The sequence below is a fragment of the Carettochelys insculpta genome, chromosome 13 (assembly GCF_033958435.1).
Source record: "Carettochelys insculpta isolate YL-2023 chromosome 13, ASM3395843v1, whole genome shotgun sequence".
Classification (NCBI taxonomy): domain Eukaryota; kingdom Metazoa; phylum Chordata; order Testudines; family Carettochelyidae; genus Carettochelys; species Carettochelys insculpta.
Window position 1 is genome coordinate 13,698,866 of NC_134149.1, and position 22,840 is coordinate 13,721,705.

The following is a 22,840-nucleotide window of genomic DNA, read 5'->3' on the forward strand; positions in this document are numbered from 1 at the left end:
GTGGTGATGATGATCATGAACAATTGTGGGACCACTGCCTTGAAAAGGATATTTTGAGGGAAGAGACAACTCTGCTTGTTTTTTTAAAAATTAGAAATTCAAGCTGCAACTCCAGGGGCAACTAGGAGAACAGCAGTAAAGACTCGACAGAGTTGGCTTTTTAAGACACTTTGGCTTGAACCGAATTATAATATAAAATTGCACCAAAACCCTCTTATTCCTCTTTAAAGTGGAATAAAACAGAAAACGGAGATCAAAATCCATCCCACCTTGAGCAAATCACAGCTGTTGTTACTTACGTTCATTGTCCCGTTGATCTCAGCTACTGATTCATCGTCAGTCGGGAACTGGTAGATCTGCACGCCATTGCTGACCAGTTCACTCGTAATTTTAATTTTAAATTTCGTCAGCTCACTCTTGGAAATGGCATCAGATTTGGCAATGATAGGAATGATATTGACCTGAAAAGGAGGCAATAAGGAAAGGGTTTGGTCTTCATCCATTTAGAACAATGAAATAAGCAGTTTCCATGTCTAGCAAGAAAAAACTTAGACAGACATGAAGACTTCAGGTGTGTCCTATGGAGCTTTCTCAGTAACGCCACAGCAGGGGTCAGCAACCTTCCCGAGGTGGAGTGCCAAAATTGGGCCTTTTAACCTCTATGTACAGTCAGAGTGCCGGTGATACTTTTTACAGTCACTAATAGTCCTGCTTACAACAGCTTCATTAATAAATAAACTAAACATGCAGATCTTTAGGTGGTGGTTGGCTGCATTAGCTGGTCCTTTGTTAGTCCACAGGCGTCATGGCTTTGAGAAAACTCCTGACTGCATGGGGAAGGTGAGGCAGGCTGAGCTACTGTCTCGTGTGCCGATGAAAATTGGCTCACATGCCACTCTTGGCACCCATGCCGGGGTTGGCTAACTCCCGCGTTATAGGATGGTATGTGGGACCCGGCTAATCTAGAGATGGAAAGGTGGGGAAGACACCGGTGACAGATCAATCAAGTTTCATAAGAGTCATCAGAGCAAAACAAATAGAGGATCCACCCCCTACCTTACTGTCCAGCTTCTTCATCGTTACCAAGTCCAGGGACTTCAGCGAATGGCCCGTGGGGGCAATGAAGTACAAGCAGGCATGGATACGGGAGTCATGGAAATTGTGCAAGACTCTCTTGATCTTCAGTTCCTCTTGCAAGTAGGCTTCAAACTGAGCATCAATGAACTCAACGATGGGCTTGTAGCTTTGAAGGAGAAGGAGAAGAGAACTGCACCTCTTGTGCTTCTGAGCACGGTCCGTTTCTCATGCCCCATTACGACTGGCTACTAACACACTGCAGCACATGATCACTTGTGACACTTGCCCTTTCGTATGAAGTTCACATTCCCATACCAAAGGGTCCTCTTATTCCAGTACCAGGTCTGACAGAGACCAGCACAAGAAGTTCAGTTTAGTTTCCCCGGAAAGCTATTTGGAACACTGAGTGCTGGACACGCTGCAGAAAGAGACTGACTCTCACTTAACTGCCAGGATTTACTTATATTGTTTTTTCAATACGCATCCAGGGAGCCTCTGCAGAAAACTACGCATTAGGAGGGTCTTTGTGTGATCAGCACACAACTATTGTGCTCTTCAATCCTAAGAACGGATGCACAGTTATAACCATTCTGTTTCAGAGCCCTGGAGGCAAGCTGCCAAAGACCATACCAGCTCTCACAGAGCATCTAATTAAGGGCATGTCCCATACTTTTATTTGAAAAGCCACTGCCAGCAACAGGCAGCCACTGGACTGTAACTGCAGTTTGCATTGCCAGAGCACCAGTGAGCGAGGGGAAAATGCCTCAGCTCTCTCTGCTCTTTAGACAGGTGGTGCTCAGGCATCCAAAGGACGTAACGCAGCTGGGGTTACTGAGAAGGGCAGACACAGCTTCCAATAAATGGACACCATCTCCTGGCCAATGCTCCAGGCAGAGTGAACATTCTGCAGGCTTCTGAGAAGGCCAGTTGCTGGCCCACCCACCCTGCCATTCCAAGCAGCTGAGCAGAAAGGGGATTCAAAATGTGATTGCCAGGAGGTGAGAAAGCACCAGCCTTTCAAAGCCACCTGGACCAGCCTGGCCAAGGAGCGGATAGGAAACTGCTCTTTGGTTAAGTCAGAGACTGAAACACCCCTCACCAACAAACTTCTCCCCCTCCTTACTCACCTGTCTTCTTTGTTAATCTGGTCCCCAAAGCCCACGGTGCCCACAATGGTCAGTTTCAGACTAACATTGCTCTCCTGAAGGTCATAGGTACTGGATTTCAGCTGAACTCCAGGCTGCGAGTGGGACGCTGGCTCCCCTTCGAATTTCGTGTTGAAAAGGGTGTCCATCAGTGTGGACTTACCCAGGCCAGTTTCCCCTTAAAACGAGAGAGAGAGCAAGTGGCACAACATTTTACAAGGGTTGAAAGTTCAGCCCATCCATGTCAGATAAGTTAGTACGGGTGAAGTTTCAACAAACAGAAGCAGAACCCAATGCTCCAAGTGAACCATCGAGTCAGTGCCGGATTTACGCACAAGCTAAGTAAGATGCAGCTTTGGGCCTCAGATTAAGAGGTGCCTCCAGTACATGTTTTTCCAGTAATACTATAGGGCCTCAAACTGGACAAAGCTTAGGGTCTCAGAAGGACTTCATCTGTCCCCATGTCACATAGAACAGGAGCCCGTGTCTGCTGCCCACTGGGCTGCGTCAGTAAAACCTGGAGATGAAAGAAGGGAAAAGGCAGAGGGGAAGCAGCATTCAGGCCCCACACAAGTCCTAGCACTGTGCTATGAACAGAATTCTGTGGCATAGAGGGGATCGTCACCGTCAAACACAGACCTCTCTAGAAACTTCATTCCCAAAACAGAGGAAGAATATTCTCCAACCAGCAGCTTCCCCTCCAGTGTGCAGCAGCTCTGATCACTTTGCTTGAGAAGTCTCTGCAGGATCTACAGCTGAAGTTGGGAGACCCACCCCTTGTAGCACTGACATCCACATGCCACCTACATACTTAGACTCCTGCATTTACACAGGTCTAGTGGCAGGCTCAGGGCGTTTGCCTGGCCAGGGACCACATCTGTCCCTGTCGCCTAACAGACTGGTGGCAGTACAAGTTACAGAAGTAATACTTGGAAACCTGCTTCCACACTTCTTGGAACAACACTGAACCACATCTTGGATCCAGGCTACCAAAACCTGAGCAAACTTCCTTAGCTGAACAGCACAGACAGCTCCCAATCAGAGCCTGGCTGCAGTGCAGAGTTTAACCCAAACTTATCTACCACACATTTTAGCAAGAGAACTGCATTCACTTCCAAGAGGAGCCTAAACTTCTGCTATGGCCAATTCGGAAGGATAAAACTGCTTCCATGATGATCCCACTCCCACTGGTTTTTAAGATGCATACAGCTTTCTGGCCACAGTGGTTTCCCTCTGTCCTCCATCTAACCCACCGACTCCTTAGAGATCAAATCGACCCAAAGGTAAACATCCAGTTGCTGTAGAATTAGAGAGGGGGAAAAATATATATTTCCAGCATGGACTACATATTTTACAATACAGTTCACTTTCAAAGTTAGTGAGATGATTTAACAGCTGATGCTAAACCCTTTGAGTATTTCTTCCAGAGGACTGGTGACTTGGCTAGATTTTAGGGCATGGAAGCTAAAATGTCTTTGCGCCTGCCCTGCTGACATTTCAGCAGCCTAACTGATCCTGCCCACTTTTGTGAGCCCATGACAAATGTGCATGGCTAAGCCCGACAGGCTATGATTCTGCTGCTGGGGCATTTACAACCCAGTAGGGAGATGGGCACACACACACACTGCTCACTATGGAAAACAAATGAGCTCCAGGGGGAGATGCCTCCTAATTTCTCCATGTTCACTTTTAAAAAGCCAGGACGTCTTTTGGAAGCGTATGTGCTGCAAAACCTGTTTCTCAGACTTGGATCTGATGTTATTTGTCTGCTTTTTCCTTCTTAAAGGACTTCTGTATGCCACCCCCTACTACAGGCCTTCACTTTCCTTCTCAGACCTGCAGGCAACTTCTCCAGCACAGCTGGGAATACACTAGCAAGGCAGCATGGATAAACCCCTCACTGCTGTGAGAAGACACTCTGCCTGTCTTGGGAGCAGAGTGGCCTTTGATCTCCAGGGTTCTAGCTCTAGAATACAATATTTTCACAAGCACCTAAATTCACTATGGTCACCTCTACACCACATTCCTCTTTCAAGAGAGGAATGCAAATAAGGGAAATTGAAAATGCAAATACAATGCTGATTTACAAATCTGGCGCTTCATTTGCATAATCTCATGTGATCACTTTTTCAGAAGAGATTTTTTTTTCATTAAAAAAGCAGTGTAGACAGTGTTCTGTCAACAAACAAAAGAAAACAAAGCAACCCTTTTTCGAAAGAACCCTTATTCCTGAAAAAAAATGAGGAATAAGGGCTCTTTCAAAAAATAATTATTTTTTCTGAAGAACCCTGTCTACCCTGCTTTTTTTTTCAAAAAAACTCTTCTGAAAAAGAAATCACATGAGATTATGCAAATGAAGCATGAGATCTGCAAATCAGTGCTTCATTTGCATCTTCAGTTTCCCTTATTTGCATTCCCCTTTTGAAAGAGGAATGCAGCGTAGACGTAGCCCCTAACTTGAAAATTGAACAAGTGTGTGCATAATTATTGGAGAAAGAGAGAAAAAGAACCAACAGCTTCCCTCATATACAAAGGTAAATGTCAGGATTACCCATTGCTCATTAATTTGATTGCTCGTTACACACTAGCTACTGTTAAGAATTAGTGCATATATCAAAAGGACAATGGGCTAAGACACAGAAGCCAGTTGCAGCCATCCACCTTTTTATTAGCACAGTCTTTTGTGCTATACTAATGCACTGACACAGTTTGCTGCACTGCAGATCAAAGACCATATCCCCTACAGGAAGAGGGCATGGGGCAAGCAAACCACTAGCACCGAGTGTGCGGCAGCTCCCTGAATTGCTCCATTTGACAATCACATCTGCCTGAGGGCAGTCAGAGGGCCCAAAAGGAAGGGTCTGATCTCATGGGATGGAAACAGGTAACAGGAGATTCTCACTCAGGCAGTAGCAGAATGTTTTCTGGGATGGCAACTGCTTACCCAGTCCCAAGAGATGGACCGAACCTGGAGGTATGACATACAGCATGGCCAAGCACAGAAACTATGTCCAAAATTTAGATCAGGATGACAAGACACGTGAGAGCTAGCAGCCAGCAGCAAGCACAAAGAGATGCCTGTTCTGACCCACAACGACTTTCTCAAGGATTCCAGGAAGAGGGTAGTTTAAAAAAAGAAAATCTAAACAGACTTTGAGAGGGCTGTGGTATTTCCAGGAATTCCTGCCAAGCTTTCCTGCCTGTGCTGGTGGGATAAGAGTGGTGGAGTAGCAGCACACACAGGCACCCATACAAAGCCTGGGAGTCGGGAAGCACGCTGGGTACAATAAATTTAGGGCTGAATCCTGCACCATTGAAATCAAAGGAAATTTTGCCACTGACTTCAACAGGAACATGCTCGCCCAGGTGACTCAGGACCAGGAGAGGAGAAGAACTGGATAGAACCTGAGCCCCGGGAACACAGTGTATGAAAAACAAGGAAACACCTTCCTTTTAACGAACACTTTCCTACTGTACATTTCCCCATTCATGTACCAGCAGCAGACATGTTGAAAATTTGGTAAACTTTAAAAAGCTGTCTATGCCCCTGGAAAACAATCTAGAAATAATTCTGTTGCTAAGTCATCTCTTTCTGCGGTCTCCCTTCCCTCACGCTTTAGCAATAAGGGATTTTGCACAAAAAAAAACCCACAAGAACTTTGCTTCTCAAGAGCCTACACCTGCTACTTACCACTCACTAAAAGCAATATAATCTGGCTGCAACACTACAGTTAGATGACCGCAGTGTCAATGTGATTTGATGTCGGAGAAGCAGCAGCAGATCCCTTTAAAAAGGACCAGTTTTCAAGCCAGTGTTTTCAGTAATAAGGAAGAAAAAGGAAATACGGGGCGTAATCCTGAATCCATAAAGCCAGTGGGAAAGCTCCCACAGATTTCAATAGTGCAGCATTAAACCAGACCTCAAGTACTTTATGCAAGGGCAATGTAAGTGAATTTAGATCCACACAAAATTAGATTTTGTAAAAAAACAAAAACTTATAAATGCAACAGCGACTAAATCTGTTTGTAGACATTCTTTTCGAATCTTAATTAAGACTTTTTTTTGCATTTTGATTTCAGACCAAAAACTTAACCCAAATTTACAATAAAATTAAGACCAATGGAAATGCTGAAACCAAAAATGTGCAGCTATGGGTGTGTGTGTGCATGTGTAAATAAAACGAAGATTTAAGTTTTTTTAAAATAAATACTTCCCTGCCACGTTTAAAAGCCCAAACATTGCAGCACTAAAAATCTGAAAGCATAATTGAGCTGTAACAGAGAGGAAGCTGTGCTAGTCTATACACTATCAAAACAAAAAGCAGTCAAGTAGCACTTTAAAGACTAGCAAAATAGTTTATTAGGTGAGCTTTCATGGGACAGTGGGTCTGTGCCACGAAAGCTCACCTAATAAATTATTTTTCTAGTCTTTAAAGTGCTACTTGACTGCTTTTTGTTTTTATAATTGACCTGAGGTAAGATGAAAGAAATACAAAACAAACAAACAAACAAAAAAAACCCCACCACGGCAAGGGGTCCATGTTAATGTAAAAAAGTCATAAGATTTTCACATCATTTTCTGGTTCTAATAAACTCTGCCCTTTTTTAAGCCATCTGACTGAAATGAGGGGAAAATGCTGTTTTAAAAGGAACAAGGAATAAAGTGAAAGATTATTACCAGATCCCTCAGGACTCCTTTCCCAGCATGGAGGGAAACTGTAGCTGGCAAGAAAATGAGAATGGTACAGATAGTGACGTCCAGATGGAACAGATGGTAAAAAGGACAAGAGGCAAAGTAGTCTGGGCTCATTCCAGCTGACACCATCAGGCTCGTCACCAGAAATGACGGATGGGAATTAAGTGAGGTGTATTACCCTGAGAACAATGCAAAAATGCCAGTTTGCTCAACCTAATGAGAACATCCTTACTGGAGAAGAGGCTGCCCACTGTTAAGGTTGCACACTGAGGGTAAGTCTACACAGCAAAGTTGTTCTGGAATAGCTTATTCCAGAGTTGTTATTCCAAAATAAGCCATTCAAGAATAATGCACCCACACAACAGGGAAGCCCCGGAGTAAGCAAACCTTATTCTGAAATAGTGCGTCTACACACAATTGAGCCTATTTTGAATTAGAGCCACTGACCGCACTGTGGCTTATTTCGAAATAAGTGCTATTCCTCATACAATGAGGTTTAGCTATTTTAAAATAAGGCATCTGCTATTTCAAATTCACTTCAAAATAGTGGTTGTGTTGTGTACATGCCAGCAAAGTTATTTCGAAATAACTCTGCTGTGTAGATATGCCCTCAGAGTCCAGTACACTCATCCCTCGCTATAAGAGAGTAACTGGTCCCCAACTTTATGCTCATAGGCAGAAACTTGTAAGAAGGACACTAAATTCCTATTAAATTACATGTAAAAGTCTCTAATTAGTTCCTGGGGTTCCCCACTGGGGGAAGGAGAGGCAGCAGGTGGCGCTGCTTTTGAAAGGTGAGTGAACCTTGGGTTGGGGAGGGTTAAAAGCTGGGTGTAGTTTAGGGCTGTGAGCAGCAAGCAGGGTTAAAATCTCGTGGTGGGTTGGGTCGGGGGAGGTCAGGCTGTGGGGCCACAGGGGGTACAAGCAGCAAGGGGGGGTCTGGCCACAGGGAGTACAGGCATCAGAGGGATCTGGCTGCTGCTGTCTGGGGCCGCAGGGCTGGCAAGGGGGGCAGGTCAGGCTGCGGGGCTGGCGGGGGGCCTGGCTGCACTAGGTTGGGGCTGCGGGACCGGCGGGGAAGGGGGTGGTCAGGCTGCGGGGCCAGCAGGGGGTCTGGCTGCACCAGGTTGGGGCTGCAGGGCCGGCAGTGGGGGTGTCAGACCATGGGGGGTTGGAGCCGCAGGGAGGGGTAAGTCTCGTATTAGTGGGGGAGTTCACTCATCAAGTGAGCTAAGGTAGGTATACGAGCCCCTCTAAGTGAGTACTCGTAAATAAAGTGCTCATTTAAGGAGAGATGAGTGTATTGGAAGTTGCATCTAAGGGTCATGCAATACCACATCAGTCTACGTTACCTCCACCCCCCAAAGCATGGCTGGGAATTCGTTTAGGAAATGAAAGGAAGGTGGGTGACCTTGCTATTGTTCTCATGTGCTGTCTCAGGAAGCCTGGACAGCCTGCACACCTACGGAACAGTGAAAGCAACCTGACGTACACCATCGCTTAGCAGCCATGGTGACCACACACACTAGAAAAGCAGACTGCAATCACTTACCACCACACTACCTCTTCAAGAGGTTCGTGTTCATAGAGGCAATTTGGCTGGATAAAACCATTCCCTGGAGACAGGAGGACAATAGTTCCCTCAGGGCTTGTCGGCATGGGGGAGTTTCCCAGAGTGGCTACCCCAGTACAACGACTGTTCTACAGCTTTGCTCACACAAAGCTCCCAGCTGGCCACGCTTCTAGAATACAAGTGATTTTATTCCACAATATTTACTCCTCCTTTTCCAGTGGAAATGTACAGCAGTGTCATTACATCAAACTAGTATCAGAATAGCCACGTTGGGAAACCTTCCCACAAAGACAGCGCTGCATGAGTCCATTACAGGGAGCCGGGCTCTCTCGCTGAGGGTGGGGGCAGGGCTGGGAACAATCCCCTTCCCCCTTCGCCCAAGGTGTGGGGTCAGAGGCAACCTCCTCCCCACCCCACTCCGGTCCTGCGCCTGGGTATTACTCGGGGCAGATGTTCCGGACACGGTGGAGGCAGCAGGGCTCATGCCAGCTTTTAATTCTAAAACACGGGCAGCGGGAGCAGCAGCCTGTCCGTCCTGCCACGCCGTGCCATCCTCTCAGCCTGCTGGGAACAAGGGGGATGCTCTGCTTCCCACCCCTGTAGAGAAGCGAGGCACAGCAAGTCGGAAGGGCAGCGCAGGACAGAACAGGCTGCTGCTCCCACCCCCATGTGGCGAGTGCAGGTGGAGGAAGGAGACCTCAGCTGCGTCCACCACACCTCGCCCTCTGCCCCAGGTATCCCCCACACCCTTCCTGTCCATAAGATGGCTAGGGCAGCTGCCACAGAGCCCCCAGAAATGCAGGGCCTGAGGCAACCGCTCCATTTGGCCTATGGGTGGGGACAGCTCTGCAAGGGAGCTTCCTTGTAATTTTAGCTGGGGCTGGCAAGTTCTGCTTCAGTAATGAGGACAAAAGAGGAACAAAGTATCATTTCAAAAGCAGTATCTGAAGCCGTCAAGTGACAGGCAGCACCGATTTCCAGGCAGGTGAAACAATAATGAACCCTCCCCGCACTAAAACTATCCCTAGGTTTCCAGGCGACTTAAAGAGACAGACAAAATTAACTCCTATTGGCTCAAAGGCTGAATTTTATATTCCATGGGACGAATTCTCCTCTGCCCACAACCCCATTGAAATCAGTGGGGGCTACACAGGTGCACATGAAGGCAGACTTTGACCCCAGATACAGAAAACACCATACAATACACTCCCCGGTCCTCTTTTCAAGAGCACCTTTGCATGCAAAGCAACCTCCTTACTCTGATCGACACTGCAGTTTACAATGGCCTCCTCGAAGTCACAGCTCAAAACATTACTGCGCTGTCATCACACAACCCTGCACGCATCTGCAGCCATTCCAGTCTCTTGGCACCTTAGATTGAGACTTGTCAGCTGGGGTAATCAGCCAGATGCCTCTGAATCTGTCCAGTTTTGTCATCAAAGTATTCTCTTTGGGGAGAAAGCAACTGAGACCGGTAATTGCCAAAGGCAGTGGACGGAGCATGAACCATCTTCAGCCCTGCCATCAAACAGCACAATGGTTAACGTTACCTGGACCAGGACTTCTAACACCAGGCTCGGTTTAGGCTACAAACAGGAATTCAGTTTCTTTTCTTGGCATAAAGCTGTCATACAGTGAGACTGATATGACTACAACTCCCCTGCATGCACATAACGAAAAGCACAGACCGGGTTGCAAAACTGGGAGAAGTACAGCTTGTAAAGAAACCAGACCAACATGCTTATGTGCTGGAACTGGGTCTCTCTTCTCAGTGTGGCTGTAGCAAACTATGAGACCGAGTCCCATTGCCGGGCTCTGTCGGCGTCTCATTGCTGAAAATGCAGGAGGAGCAGATATTTTCATCTTAAAGATTCCCTCGGGGGAGGAATGAACTGAGAACTACCAATCTAACAAGACACGACCATAATCTGCACTGGCCTATATTGAGAAAGCTCACTGAAGGGCAGCAGCCATCCAATTCTATTCTCTCTCTACAACACAGATAGTACAAAGGAAACCATCCCAGGCACCAAAATATTTATCCAAGTAAAGCACCGAGGTGGAGGGCAGCCCCCATTTATCACAACAGCTGTGGAAGGAAAATTGTTCCACCGAGGGATAATTATTAGGGATGCCGTTTGTGAACTTCATGGCTTCTACTACATAACTCAGTTATTTTTCACTCCCCATTTTTGGCTTTCATCTCAAGTCAAAGATCAATGTCAGCAGAAGGCAGCTGAAAATTGCCCTCAGTGTAAATTTCACCATTACAAGTCACCTGTGCATGGGTCCTTAATAAAATATAATTGTTTTAAGGTATTCGGTGAGATTCAGCAGAGTAACAGACTAACAGCTAATGGGGTATCTATTAAAAATATCTACATAATTTCCAACAAAGGTGACTTGTGATTGAAGCATTTAAATGTTGTTCTTTCACATTCAACTGCCTTACTATGGGATTTGTTATGAACTAGTTGAGTAAGCATCCTGTTGAAAGAATCACCCCTCCATAAGTACTGTGTATTACGGAGGTTAGCAAAAAGGAGAACAAAGGGAAATCAGTCTGTGCCATTTGCTGGTGTTTTAAGATGTACCAAAGTGAACTAAGCTTTTTCTTTCCCTTCTTGTGTTTTCGGATTAAAATGCCATGTCTCTGCTACTTTTCTGGAAGAGAAGACTTTCCGGATGAGAAGAACTGACAATGATGTTACGTAAATTAAACCTGACACAAGGAAGGGATAAAGGGTTTTTTTGTTGTTGTTTTTTCCAGAATGTTTCAGAGTTTGATTTTGTTAAACAAGAATTTAACCCAAATGTCTATAAGAAAAAATATTTATCAACCTGAGTCATTCAAATAAGGCTGAAGAAAATGTATATTTTGTCCTTTGTCAAGCCAGGTGTATGACGTTTTCCTAGTAAAGTTCATTGAAAAAATTGTAATTTCAAAAAATGAAGCTAAGTAGAAGTGTCTATTCTGATTATTTATAGGAGTGGTGATATTAATATGTGTAACATTCATTGTAAAAATATTAATCTTGAGGAACCCTTGTTATTCATATTGATTAATGTTCGATTGTTCAGGATAAAAGTTTGATATGCCAAAGAATCAAGCAGTAGTAGCCTAATGATTTCCCCATATCAAGGGGCACACAATCTAAAGCAGTCACACCTGTATTTTAGAGGAAAGATTGCTTGTTAAGCAAGTGTGAAGGAAAGAGGAGTAAAGCTACACAACAAAATAAGAGTTCCATCTTTGGGAACAGTGTTTTAACTATGACGTGAATAGGCCATATTGAACACATCCAGTGGAATTACCTAGCAGCTGAACCACACATTAATGAAGTTTATTTCTCACAAGAATTCCATTGTAAGAGAAAGTTTCCCCTCTCACATCTATTTGGCAGAGCTCATCTCTCGCCATTCTGCTTTTCTTGTCTGAATTTCTCATGAATGCCATAGTGCTACACGCTGCTTTGCATATTTGGATCTTGCAAACAAAGGGAGGGGATGTTAACACTGCAATAAGACACTCTCAACTGGCCAGCAACAGCAGACATGGGCTCACAGAGCTCTACGCTGCAGCTTTAGAGCCCTGCAGCCTGACATTCAGGCGCAGACTAGAGCCGTCCAAGCATCTATACTGTGACTGTATGACCTGACAACCCACGTCAGCTGACACAGGCCAGCCACAAGCGTTCTACTGCAGGGTACATATACCTGGAGAGAACTTCACCCAGGGGGAGCTTCAACTGTTGCAGTCCAGACTGGTCACTGGGATTTGAGGGGAAAAATGTGCTCTTATTAAGCATTCCAGATTGAACCTGTGAAATCTGGGACTCTCTAGTCCAGCATGGATGTTGCTGGACCAGAGAGCCCCAGCTGCCAGGAGTTGGGGCCAGGTCAGAATCAAGCAGCAGGAGCCTTAGCTGAGGCAGGGCAGCCAGAGCCAGTGACAGGGGGACCCAGCAGCAGCTGGGAAGCCAGGGGTGGGAAGCTGCTGGGGGAGCCTGCAGGTGGGGCCATGGTAACGCAGGCCAGAGAACCACAGTTGGGCCTGGGGAAGCTGGCAGCTAGGGCTCAGAAGCAGGGCCCAGGCATGGGAAGCCAGTGGCTGGGGATGGGGAGCCACAGGCAGAGTGCAGGAAGTGGCTGTGAGGTGAGCCCTGAGGGCACTGACCTCCTCTGGTCCAGGACTGCTCAAGTCCCGAGGGCACCAGACCAGGGAGGTACAACCTGTGTGATCATCTTTTCCTTTGACTCTGCTTGTGTCTTAACGGTACCTAGAAACCAGTGACACACAGGTGTAGTCTACTAGGAACAGCAGGAGTAAGGTAGCAAACACACTTATTTCACCCTCGGGGTGTTGACTTAAGCCAGTCAGCAGAAGTAGGGCAGTCTTGTCCCACCAGTCATTAAGGAACATTCATTCACCCTGTGACACCAGGTGTGAATTTTGTACAATTTTGATCCTATGTTATGAAGAGGCCATTTGGCACAGCAATCCCATCAAAGACCAGAGGGGCATCAGCATGATATATGATATGATATAAGACAATCATATGATAGTAAGATCCAAAATCATACAGTAACGGCATACCATGACTGAGGTGCCCTGACAGAGCTGCGTGAGGACAACTTGGTCCTGCTGAGACACACAAAGCCCAGTCCAGATACTAACTTAACTCCCCTGCAAACACCTGGGCCCACACAAGTACAGAAGAAAAGCAGAGAGGGAGAGAGAAAAACAAGATAAGAAAACATTCTTTGTTTTTTAAGAGTAGCACAAGTATTGTTTAAATAACTGGCAAGGCCAAAAAAAAACAAAAAACCCTAATATTGAATTATTTGACTCAAATGTCTTATTTTCTACTAAAAGTATTGCATTAAAAATCACCATCAAAATAAAAAGCCAGGGACCTTAGAAATCACTTCAATAAAATTTCACATTTCTAGATCATCTAGATGGTACCTGATCCTGCCCTGAGGGCAGAGGACTGGACTACGACCTCTTGAAGTCCCTTCCAGTTGTAGTATTCTGTGATTGCATTTCCCTAGGATTTCAGCAGTAGACTTACCAGAGTGCCAGTAAATCTCATTAGAAAATAGATCAGATTTAAAAATAACATTCTGAATAAATCAAAGCTACCTTGTTAACCCAATTACCTAAACGTGACTTCTGGCTGCAGAGCAGCTGTGTTCAGCAATAGAATCTCCCAAAATGGAAATACTCACCCACGCACAAGATGTTGAAGCAGAAGCCATGGTTAACTGACTTATTCACCAGCTGGTCAGGCAAACTGTCAAATCCTACATGTCCAGACAGAGGGACTGTACGGCAGCCTTCACCCTGGAAAGATTTAAAACATTTTTAAGAAGTTACTGCTACGCCCAACATTCTAATTGATAGATACTTTTTAAGTCTTCTTGAAAGGACTGTGTCACTTCTTTCTTCTGCTGAGCATCCAAAAACAGATTTATATATACTGTAAATCTTTGCTGCTTGTCTGCATACTTCCCTCACTGCTTAATAAATGGCTCCAGATAATGCAAACAAAATACCTGAATCCACTTGCATTGCAAAGTTGCTTTGCCCCAGAAATGTGTTAGAGTACTATGTTTAAATAGCTGCCATTGTGTATGTATACAGTTTATTCATAACTGTTAAAGCTTCGAGGCACATGACACCCAAGACTTTCCTTTAATGGAAGCAACACACCTGCCCTCCCAGGGAAACCAGAAGTTAATTATCAGTAACTATGTCTATCTGTAACTTGATGGCTAGAAAGAATTTGTAACTATGTTGTAACCATATCCAATAATCAGACAACTGGAATGCAACATAGTTGTAAAGTATTAGTATTGTAACAATTGCCGCCAACACAACCTAAAGAGCAGCAGAACATGGCTTGTTTGTATTGTTGCACATGCAAACATCATAGTTAACTGCTTAGAGTCAGTAAAATCCAAATACAGGTTGAACTTCTAGTCTGGCATCTTTAGACGAGAGAATTTGCTGGATGCTGGGAGGTCAATATTGTCTACTATGTTACCAGTACTTCTACTGCTTAGTGGGCTCTTTGAAGATATTTAGGGTAAATTACAGCTAAATAACAGCACAGAACACTCACAGCCAGGACTGGTGGCTGTTAAACTTCATGGGACCAAAGGAAACTTGTTCACATCCAAGATAAGTAGTCATCTGGCTAACTAAAATCATGCTGGTTACGGATGTTGCTGGACGAGAGAGGTTCAACCCATAAAGACAATCAGAAACAGGAAACACACACAGCTACCATGATTGCAAGGAACAATAGGGAATAAACCCACACTACAGGTAGACTGACTAGGTCACCTAACAAGACTTCTCCATTTCTACAAATTACACTTCTGGGACTGCTGTTGTCCAAGCTACAGACAACACATAAATGCTCATTGGCAGACCGTGTACCGTCCTACACGTTTATCTATCCACGAGAGGCAACAGTGTGTCCAGGAAAATTCCATGAGTTGGACATGATTCTAAATGCTCGTCTTCTCAGATGGGAGAGATTTTGTGTTGTGCACAATTGCTGCATCTCAACCATTGGCATCTGGAACTAAGACAAATCCCAAACCCTAGATCCACAAACCTTGCATTAACAGTGACTCCTCAGCAATGCTCTACTACCCACAACATTTGGCGGCCTGGTTCCACGAGCTTAATTGCCATAGAGTCAAAATTTCCCCCCTGCATCAAAACTCAGAGGAGACCTTCCAACACCAGCAATAACCACTTATCAACTGGGTCCAGTGGAAAGACTGCACAGAGGGTGGCAGTCCCAAGACTCCATCCATTCCTGGGTCACAACAGCACCATCACGAAACACACAACAGCTATGCTGAAGCAGAGGAACTTCTGGGAAGTGAGAGGGAGAAAGTCCTTACTCCCGCACCTGCCTGGGAAACACAGAGAGATGGGCCTGGAAACAAACAAGGCTTCTGTATCTCTCCATCCCAGGGGAAACTGGGCACCAAACAGAGATCTTACTCCTCGCTGCCAGCCTTTTATAAAATGTTCACCTACCTCCATACACAGGTCAACTTATGATAAGACATTTGGGACACAAGCTAGAAAGCAGGACAAAAAATACCCAAACCAGATGCGAAGGTTCATATTTAGAGTCTGACTCATCCAAAACTGTATCTCAGTGTTAATTTCATATATTTGCATACAAATGTCATAGCAAGAGCAGTTTCTCCCCCACAATGACATTTCTCTTCTTCAAGGCATCTCCCTGAATCAGGCATTTCAATCTCCTCTGAAGAAAATCCAAATCCAGTTTTTTAAACGCATCATTAGTTAGAGTATTGCAGCATGACGAGCATCAACATCAGTTTTTTGCCCCTCAGATTTATATCTTTACATAGATAAAATCCTTTAAAAAAAGATTATGAAATGTGTTTTTCTTCCATTCAACTAAAATTTTAGAACAGAAAATGCTGTCAAGAAATGCGCTTGGAATAGACCCATCACGAAAGTTTTATTTTTTTTTAAATCTGAGGCTTCATGTACGCTCCAGACCTTAGCTGTGTCTATGGCCTGTTACGTGTAAATACGTTAACCCAGCCATATTTTGTGTGTGAGTCTGCTTCCTCCTGCCAACACGTTCGCCAAATATGGCGCTTGATGAATTCCAAAGCACCTTGTCTCCAAATCACATGTTTATAAGAGGAATGCATTCTAGTCACCCAAGGGATGTTATTTTATTTTATCTCAGAGGGCTTCTGAGCATGCAGGTGTGCATTGTGATCATTCACAATGGAGTAGGGATTAGATAATATTTTGCACAGGATGGAGAAGAGGTGAACCAGTGTGCAGTATACAGTCTTTGCGAGCATATGTTTAAGCAAGCTAAAATAAAAACCACAAGAATAATCTGGCACGGGTTTGTCTCCAATAAAGTAGCATCACTCCCTCAATAACCTATTGGAAACAGCCCACTGATGAGCACTAACAAAAGCAACAGAGAAGAAATGACAAAACAAGATTCTAACAAAAGACAGGGAGAAATAGCAAGTGTGTTTTCAGTATCACATCCTAAATCTGCAGTACTGGAATATTACCTAAAACACTGAAATTTTAGGAATTTAATCTGATTTGCTACAGGAAATGCAAGTGGAAGTATAAGCTCTCATTCAGAACACATTTTCTCTTCCATCCCTCAATACAAATGGAACCTAAAAGTTTACCCATAAAAAAAAAACAAGAGGCAAGCCATATTTCACCCCCTAGAACTATCTACACTTCCTGTTCTCTCTTCTTTAGTCACCTGTGGTTTAAAAATGCTGTTAAACCGCACTGCTCATCCGTTAAAGACAAAGCAGCAAATACCGTGCAGATAACTGATTTTGAATTGTAGTGTGTTAACCTTCTATGTTAAAAGAGGAAGAGTGTGTAAAAATAAGATGACCTATCAGTCTAATATACAGAGTGCAGTAAAGAGTTGTCAAGATAAACAACCCTGGAGTATGGAAATTCGAAAAGTCATAAAATGAAGCTGATCACTATGAAATATAGTGTAACACACTTAAGAAAGCTCCACTAATTTTTCTTGATACTTCAGTCCGGAAGTTGAAAGATAAGAAGCAGTGAACTGTGCTGGAAAGTAATGGTTCAGAGTAGACTGAGGCTGCTTGGTGCAGACCAGAAAATCAGCAGCAGCAAGAAAATCCATGGGGAAAGGACACCCTTGGACCTAAAATGTTCTGCCTGCTGATCACCTACTTATGTACATGAATGTTTTCACAACCAGGGTCTCAATCTACAAAATGCCTCATTCTCAGAATATTGCCACATGTAATATCTAGGTTATAAACCACACAGAAGTAAGAGAGGCAATTCATACTGGGTGCTCCAGTGCAACTCTAAATTAAATCTTGCTCCAAACTGATGGAAAAATATTCCAGTCTGTGTGGTATTTTGTGTGGTATTTGCTTAGATGCACTCAAGAACTTCTGCCATGGACTATCCTTCATTAAGATTTTAGAATAGGATCTGAGATGCAAAACCTGGAATGCACATTTTTATAATATTACTCAAAAAAGTTGTCCAGGAACCTGAACAAATAAAAGCATATGTAAGAAAGGCCTCTGTCTGACTGTTTCTGCTAAGAAGTTTGTCCTTTGATAACTGTGGTTAGGAAGAGTCTAACTTTTGAACAGATAAAAGATTTTCACTTCACCTTAAAGCAAGGAAAATGATGTTGCAACTTCATTTTCTGGGAGTAAGATTCTGTATTGTGATACTCATATAATGTAGACCCCAACTGGCTCTGATCAGATGACAGCCTAAAATGGCACTTTTACTGACTACTTCTAACTTGTACAAGTTTGTGGTTCTTTTATACAATGACAGGAATCCCTGGGGGCCAGTGTAAATATATTGCAGATGTCTGCATTATACTCATGGAGGAAAAAGGCTTCATGCTTTTTTTTCCTTTCCCAGTTATTAGTAGCAGTAATTGGTAGATTAGTTTTTTTAGAAAAGTGATTTTGAATTCACCAAGAAGAAACAATGGCAGTCTCTCCCTTTAAGGCGACTGCACTGATCATCCATTCAACATCCAAGAACTGTCAAGTGCTTCTGGACTTGCAGACTGACGGCTCCTTTGCAAACATTTCTTGATGCCCTTGCCAAAGGTTGCAGAGATGTCAGGCTACTTGGATATTTTCCCAGGAAAAATTCCCTCAACAAAAATGGATAGGAAAGCATTCAGCACCCGCCTCTCATTACTTTCAATCTTATACTAGATAAATTACATATGACAGCTTCCCATGCAAATAATCCTGCAAACTGACACCACACCCCCAAACCTTTTCATCCACGCAGAGACCCAAGTTCAAATGTGAGCATTGGGCTTCTGCCTATGACAATCAACTTGCAGGATGAGGACCTTATTGCTCAGGAAAGGTGGTCACTTTCACAAGAGACCTGCACCCTGTTTATCTACAGAGCAGGTAGCACAAACTCAGTGGCACTGCCCTGCTAACATGCCTCAACCAGGAATAGAAAGAGCTGCCCTCTAGAGGTAAAGGGGGAATTCCTTCTTTGCATCTCAGCCAGTGTTCTCTGTTTGCTGAGCGCTTGCCCGGCTGCTCAGGAGAGATTCCGGTACTGCCCAGCTGATTAGCAGAGCTACCCACAGCCAGCAGCCTGTGTTTCTATTGGTGGTGGACATCCACACATGCCTCAGTGCACACAAAGTTTATTCCACCCACAGATGGAAAAAATTAGAGGGAACACTGATCTCAGCAGAGAATGACAGGAACAGTGATCATTTTTGTACTGTGGATACATGTTCCCCGGAAACTGGATCGATAGCACACGTATTTCCTAGAGACCACTCAACAGCCATTTAAATGGTGATAATTTCCCATTACTGTTGACTTGGGCTGGTACCAAAGAACAGCACAGAGACAAAAAGTTATGTATCCCCACAATGAATCCCTGGTGCCAGCCAACGCCTGCCCTCCTGACACCATTTTAACTGCTCTCAACAAGAACAGAACTCTTCTTCTCCCCCATGCTACAACCATACACAACAAACCAATGCCTCAAGCCGGGCCGTAAGACAACATGAATCATCTCGCAGGATAAAGGCATTTTCAGTTTGAGGCACACTCATTTTTTGTCTGTCTAAAAAAATTGTTTTTAAATCTTTGCAGAATGCAAATAACCAGCTGCCTACCTTGCCCTGTAACAGTAGCCATGTATCACACCTCTCTGCGTTACTAAAACATGTTTAATAGCGCCAAACAGCATCTCTGTGAGAATGGAATGCTGAACTTATTTTAGAAGGCAAAGAAATACAAGCAGTGTGCCAGCTTTCATAGCATGACAACATGCCAACGGGAACGTCTCGAAGGAAATAATGTCACCAACTGGCAAGGCGACAGCTGCAATCACTAGTTTAACCAAGATTTGGTCACTGAAAATTTACAGCTTAGAAACCAAACTCTGGATATTCTACTCAAATGTTATTTTCATCTTAACACATGACTATGAAAGCTGGAAATGCACCAAAAGCACAGACCAGTATCTAAATCTCTTCAGAAAACACTATGTATTTTAAAGCAGCAGCACCAACAGGTGCCACAGGCCCAGAAGCAAGGTGAGAGGGGGGCAGAGCCAGCATGGAAGAGGCAAGGCTTGGGGCAGTCAGCCCTGGCCTCCCTCCACGTTCCCTCTGAGCTGTCACAGAGCCCTATACAGGGCTCCACAGGCGTTTCAAAAAGGCCCAGAGCTTTGGCCACAATGGCAGCCAGAGCTCCAGGCCCCTTTGAAATGCTGGACCCATGGGGGGGCCATTGCCCTCTTTGCCTCCCCTTTCCCCATCAGATTTTAAAAGGAATCAGTTTATAACAAATGCAGAGATTCATCACTATTCCACGAGCCATTGTATCTGGAGTTACCCAGAAAAGGAGATGAAGATACAGCAAACTCTTTCATATCATACTCTTAAATAACTGGCATTTTAACCATAAGCCAATTTTAGTTACAATTTCCATAAGTACAGTAGAGTGAAAGTAAATACAAATAAATACAGCATAAGTTTACAGTGTACAATGCTACTGTTGTTGGTAAATAAAGCACTCTGCATACTTTTTTGTGTGTTTCTTAATATCTAATCTTGTTTTCCTTTAGCAGAATGCATTGCTAGGTATACCTCTCTATTATCCAGAATATCTGAATATCCAGGAACCTCCTGGTCCTGGGGCTGCTGGATATGAAAGAGTTTACTGTATTTGGAACATCTGTTAAGAATGAAGCCAGAACAGCTGTGCTGCGAGCCGGTGGAAAAACATGAAAAAGGAGATGAATAAAAGAACACTTCCCTCTAATACTACCCAGAAAGAGAATACATATGGAGCTTAACAGCACAGGGACATGCACAGAGCAACCCAGGATAGACAGGGTGGAAGAGCTTTGGTTGCATCCTGAATGATGTGATGTGGAAAAGACGCAGAAGTCTATTCAGAAAGTGATCTGTTAACAAGCAAAGAACAGAAATGGTAAAGGATGGCTCTTTATGGATGGAAACAATGCCAACTAAACAAGGATTCATAGCAATGGATGCCACACAACTAATATTATAAATGAAAACTCATTAACGTCCCTAGTCCTCCAAATGTAAAAGCTAATTCTTACTCCATTTCTGAAGAATTATGTACCAGTCACTTTTCTGTTTGGCCTTTTGATTCAGGAGTATATAAATGCAACACTTCACCATAACAGGGTGAGTTAGGGTCCGAGCAGCTATGCAAATCCAAGTATTATTCATAAAACCACATAATTTTTTCAAATAACCACACAATCAACAAAGGATATTCCTTGTTTGCAATACTACGCTAACCTTCTATTCCACTGCCCAGCTACAGCCTTAGTATCTCACCTCTAGAGACAACTACACAGGTATTTTGCAGCCAGAGGGATCAAGCCTCCAAGGGTGGGTTGACAGACCCGGGCTTGTGTTAGAGCTCCAAAAACAGCTGTCTGGATAGCGTCTAAAAGGTACAGGTTAGGCTCTGAGGGCCACCTCCATGGCCCAAGGGCACAGCTTTGCATGCATAGCTAGAGAACTAGCACAACTGCCATTAGCTCAAGTCCACCCAGGCTGCAGGGCCTCAAAATGCTGTGGAGACACACCCTGAAGTGATGGATGTACACACTGCACCAAGCACCCCTAGAATCAAACACACAATTCCCCACTGTTGTCACTAGGAACCCTCCCCTGTGTACATCTCTCTGTGAGACACCTTCCAGTACCACATGCAATGTCACCCGCCATGTAAGGCAGGGATGTGCTCTTAGCTGTTTTGCAGAGAGGGGAAGTGAAGTGCAGCAACTTGCCCACAGCCACAGGGAAGTCTTGGGCCACACAGGGAATTGAACCTCACTTTCCCCCCAAACGCACCCAGGCAGCAGCACCGCAACCCCTACCCTGTCCTCCTGCCCAGCTCCTCAGTCCCTCTGGCTTCCCCAGCAGTGCAGAAAGTTGCAGATGAGCTGCACAGGCAGCAAAGCCCCACAGTCAGGGAAAGGTGCCCCTTCCAACTGGGATGGAACTGGGGGGAGGCTGAGATCCTGAAGGGTGGGGGAGCTGGGGGGCTGGGCTGGGGATGAGTAGGGGGGTGGGGAGGGGAGCTAAGATGGGGGGCACTGGGGGCACAGTGGGGTGGGGAATTGGGGGCAGCTGAGATCTGGGGGTGGAGAGCATGGGGATGAGTAGAGGGCGGGGTGGGGCAGGAGCTGAGATGGGGGGGCCTGAGATGGGTGAAGGCTGGGTGTGGGGGGATGAGGAGGGGAGCACGGGGGGCGCTGAGATCGGGGGGCGCTGGGTGTGGGGGGATGAGGAGGGGAGCACGGGGGGCGCTGAGATCGGGGGGCGCTGGGTGCGGGGGGATGAGGAGGGGAGCACGGGGGGCGCTGAGATCGGGGGGCGCTGGGTGTGGGGGGATGAGGAGGGGAGGACGGGGGGCGCTGACATCGGGCGGCGCTGGGTGCGGGGGGATGAGGAGGGGAGCGGAGATCGGGGGCGGGGAAGGAGGAGAGCGGCAGAGCTCGCCTCCGAATTCTGCCTCTGGCGCAGTGGGGACGCGCGGGCCCGGGAGCCGCCTCCCCAGGCGGGCTGAGCGGGGAACACGGGCGGCGGCGGCGGCGGCGGCGGCGGCAGCAGCAGCGCTCCGACCCCACCGCCCGCGGACCCGCAGCCCGGGCTCGGGGCCGGAGCAGCCATTCATTCGGCAGCGCCGCAGCCCGCCTGCCCGCACCCCCCGCCCCGCGCTCACCACCTGCCGCGCGATCTCTGCCGCCGCCATGGTCCCGCCGCCGCCGCCAGGAGCCGAACAGGCAACTCCCCCTCGTGCGGCCGGGAGCCGGAGCTACACCGGGGCGCGGCCACTCCGCCGGGGGGGGAGCCGCAGAGCCACCCGCCGCCTGCACCGCCGCGCAGGCCGCCTCGGCAGTGCACCCGCGCCCCCCCTGCACCGCCAGCCCGTCGTGCGGCCGCGGACCGCCCCAGAGCCCGCTCGTTCGCCGCTGCGCGCCCCGAAAAGGCAGCGGCTGAACCTTCCTCCCCCGCCGCACGCAATGGTCTGGCCCGAGCCCTGGGCTCGGCTGCAATGTGTCTGAGCGCGAGGCTGGGAAGGGGCGAGTCCTGCAGCGCCTGGGAATGTAACCCCTGTTCACCTCCACCGCCCCCGCTCACCCCCCAGCTCCTCACAGCCCCCGGGGATGTATCCCCTGTTCACTCCCACCGCCCCCGCTCACCCCTAGCTCCTCACAGCCTCCGGGGACGTACCCCTCGTTTA

The 22,840-nt window shown here is 46.1% G+C and overlaps 1 protein-coding gene across 7 annotated transcripts in view; it reads right to left on the reverse strand.

The window, feature by feature from the left end:
* The window catches only part of SEPTIN6 (septin 6), a 56,847-nt gene that overhangs the window by 20,285 nt on the left and 13,722 nt on the right, over positions 1 to 22,840 (reverse strand). For 4 of the 7 annotated variants that reach the window (XM_075007933.1, XM_075007935.1, XM_075007931.1 and 1 more), the window contains exons 1-5: positions 22,319 to 22,448; positions 13,724 to 13,838; positions 2,205 to 2,400; positions 1,057 to 1,243; positions 300 to 461 (exon numbers count right to left, since the gene is read on the reverse strand). In XM_075007933.1, the coding sequence (XP_074864034.1) occupies positions 300 to 461; positions 1,057 to 1,243; positions 2,205 to 2,400; positions 13,724 to 13,838; positions 22,319 to 22,348 (690 nt within the window). In that variant the 5' untranslated portion in view covers positions 22,349 to 22,448. Of the gene's footprint in view, positions 1 to 299; positions 462 to 1,056; positions 1,244 to 2,204; positions 2,401 to 13,723; positions 13,839 to 22,318; positions 22,449 to 22,840 lie in introns of those variants that run through there. The other 3 variants (XM_075007937.1, XM_075007936.1, XM_075007932.1) reach the window with 2 other exon arrangements.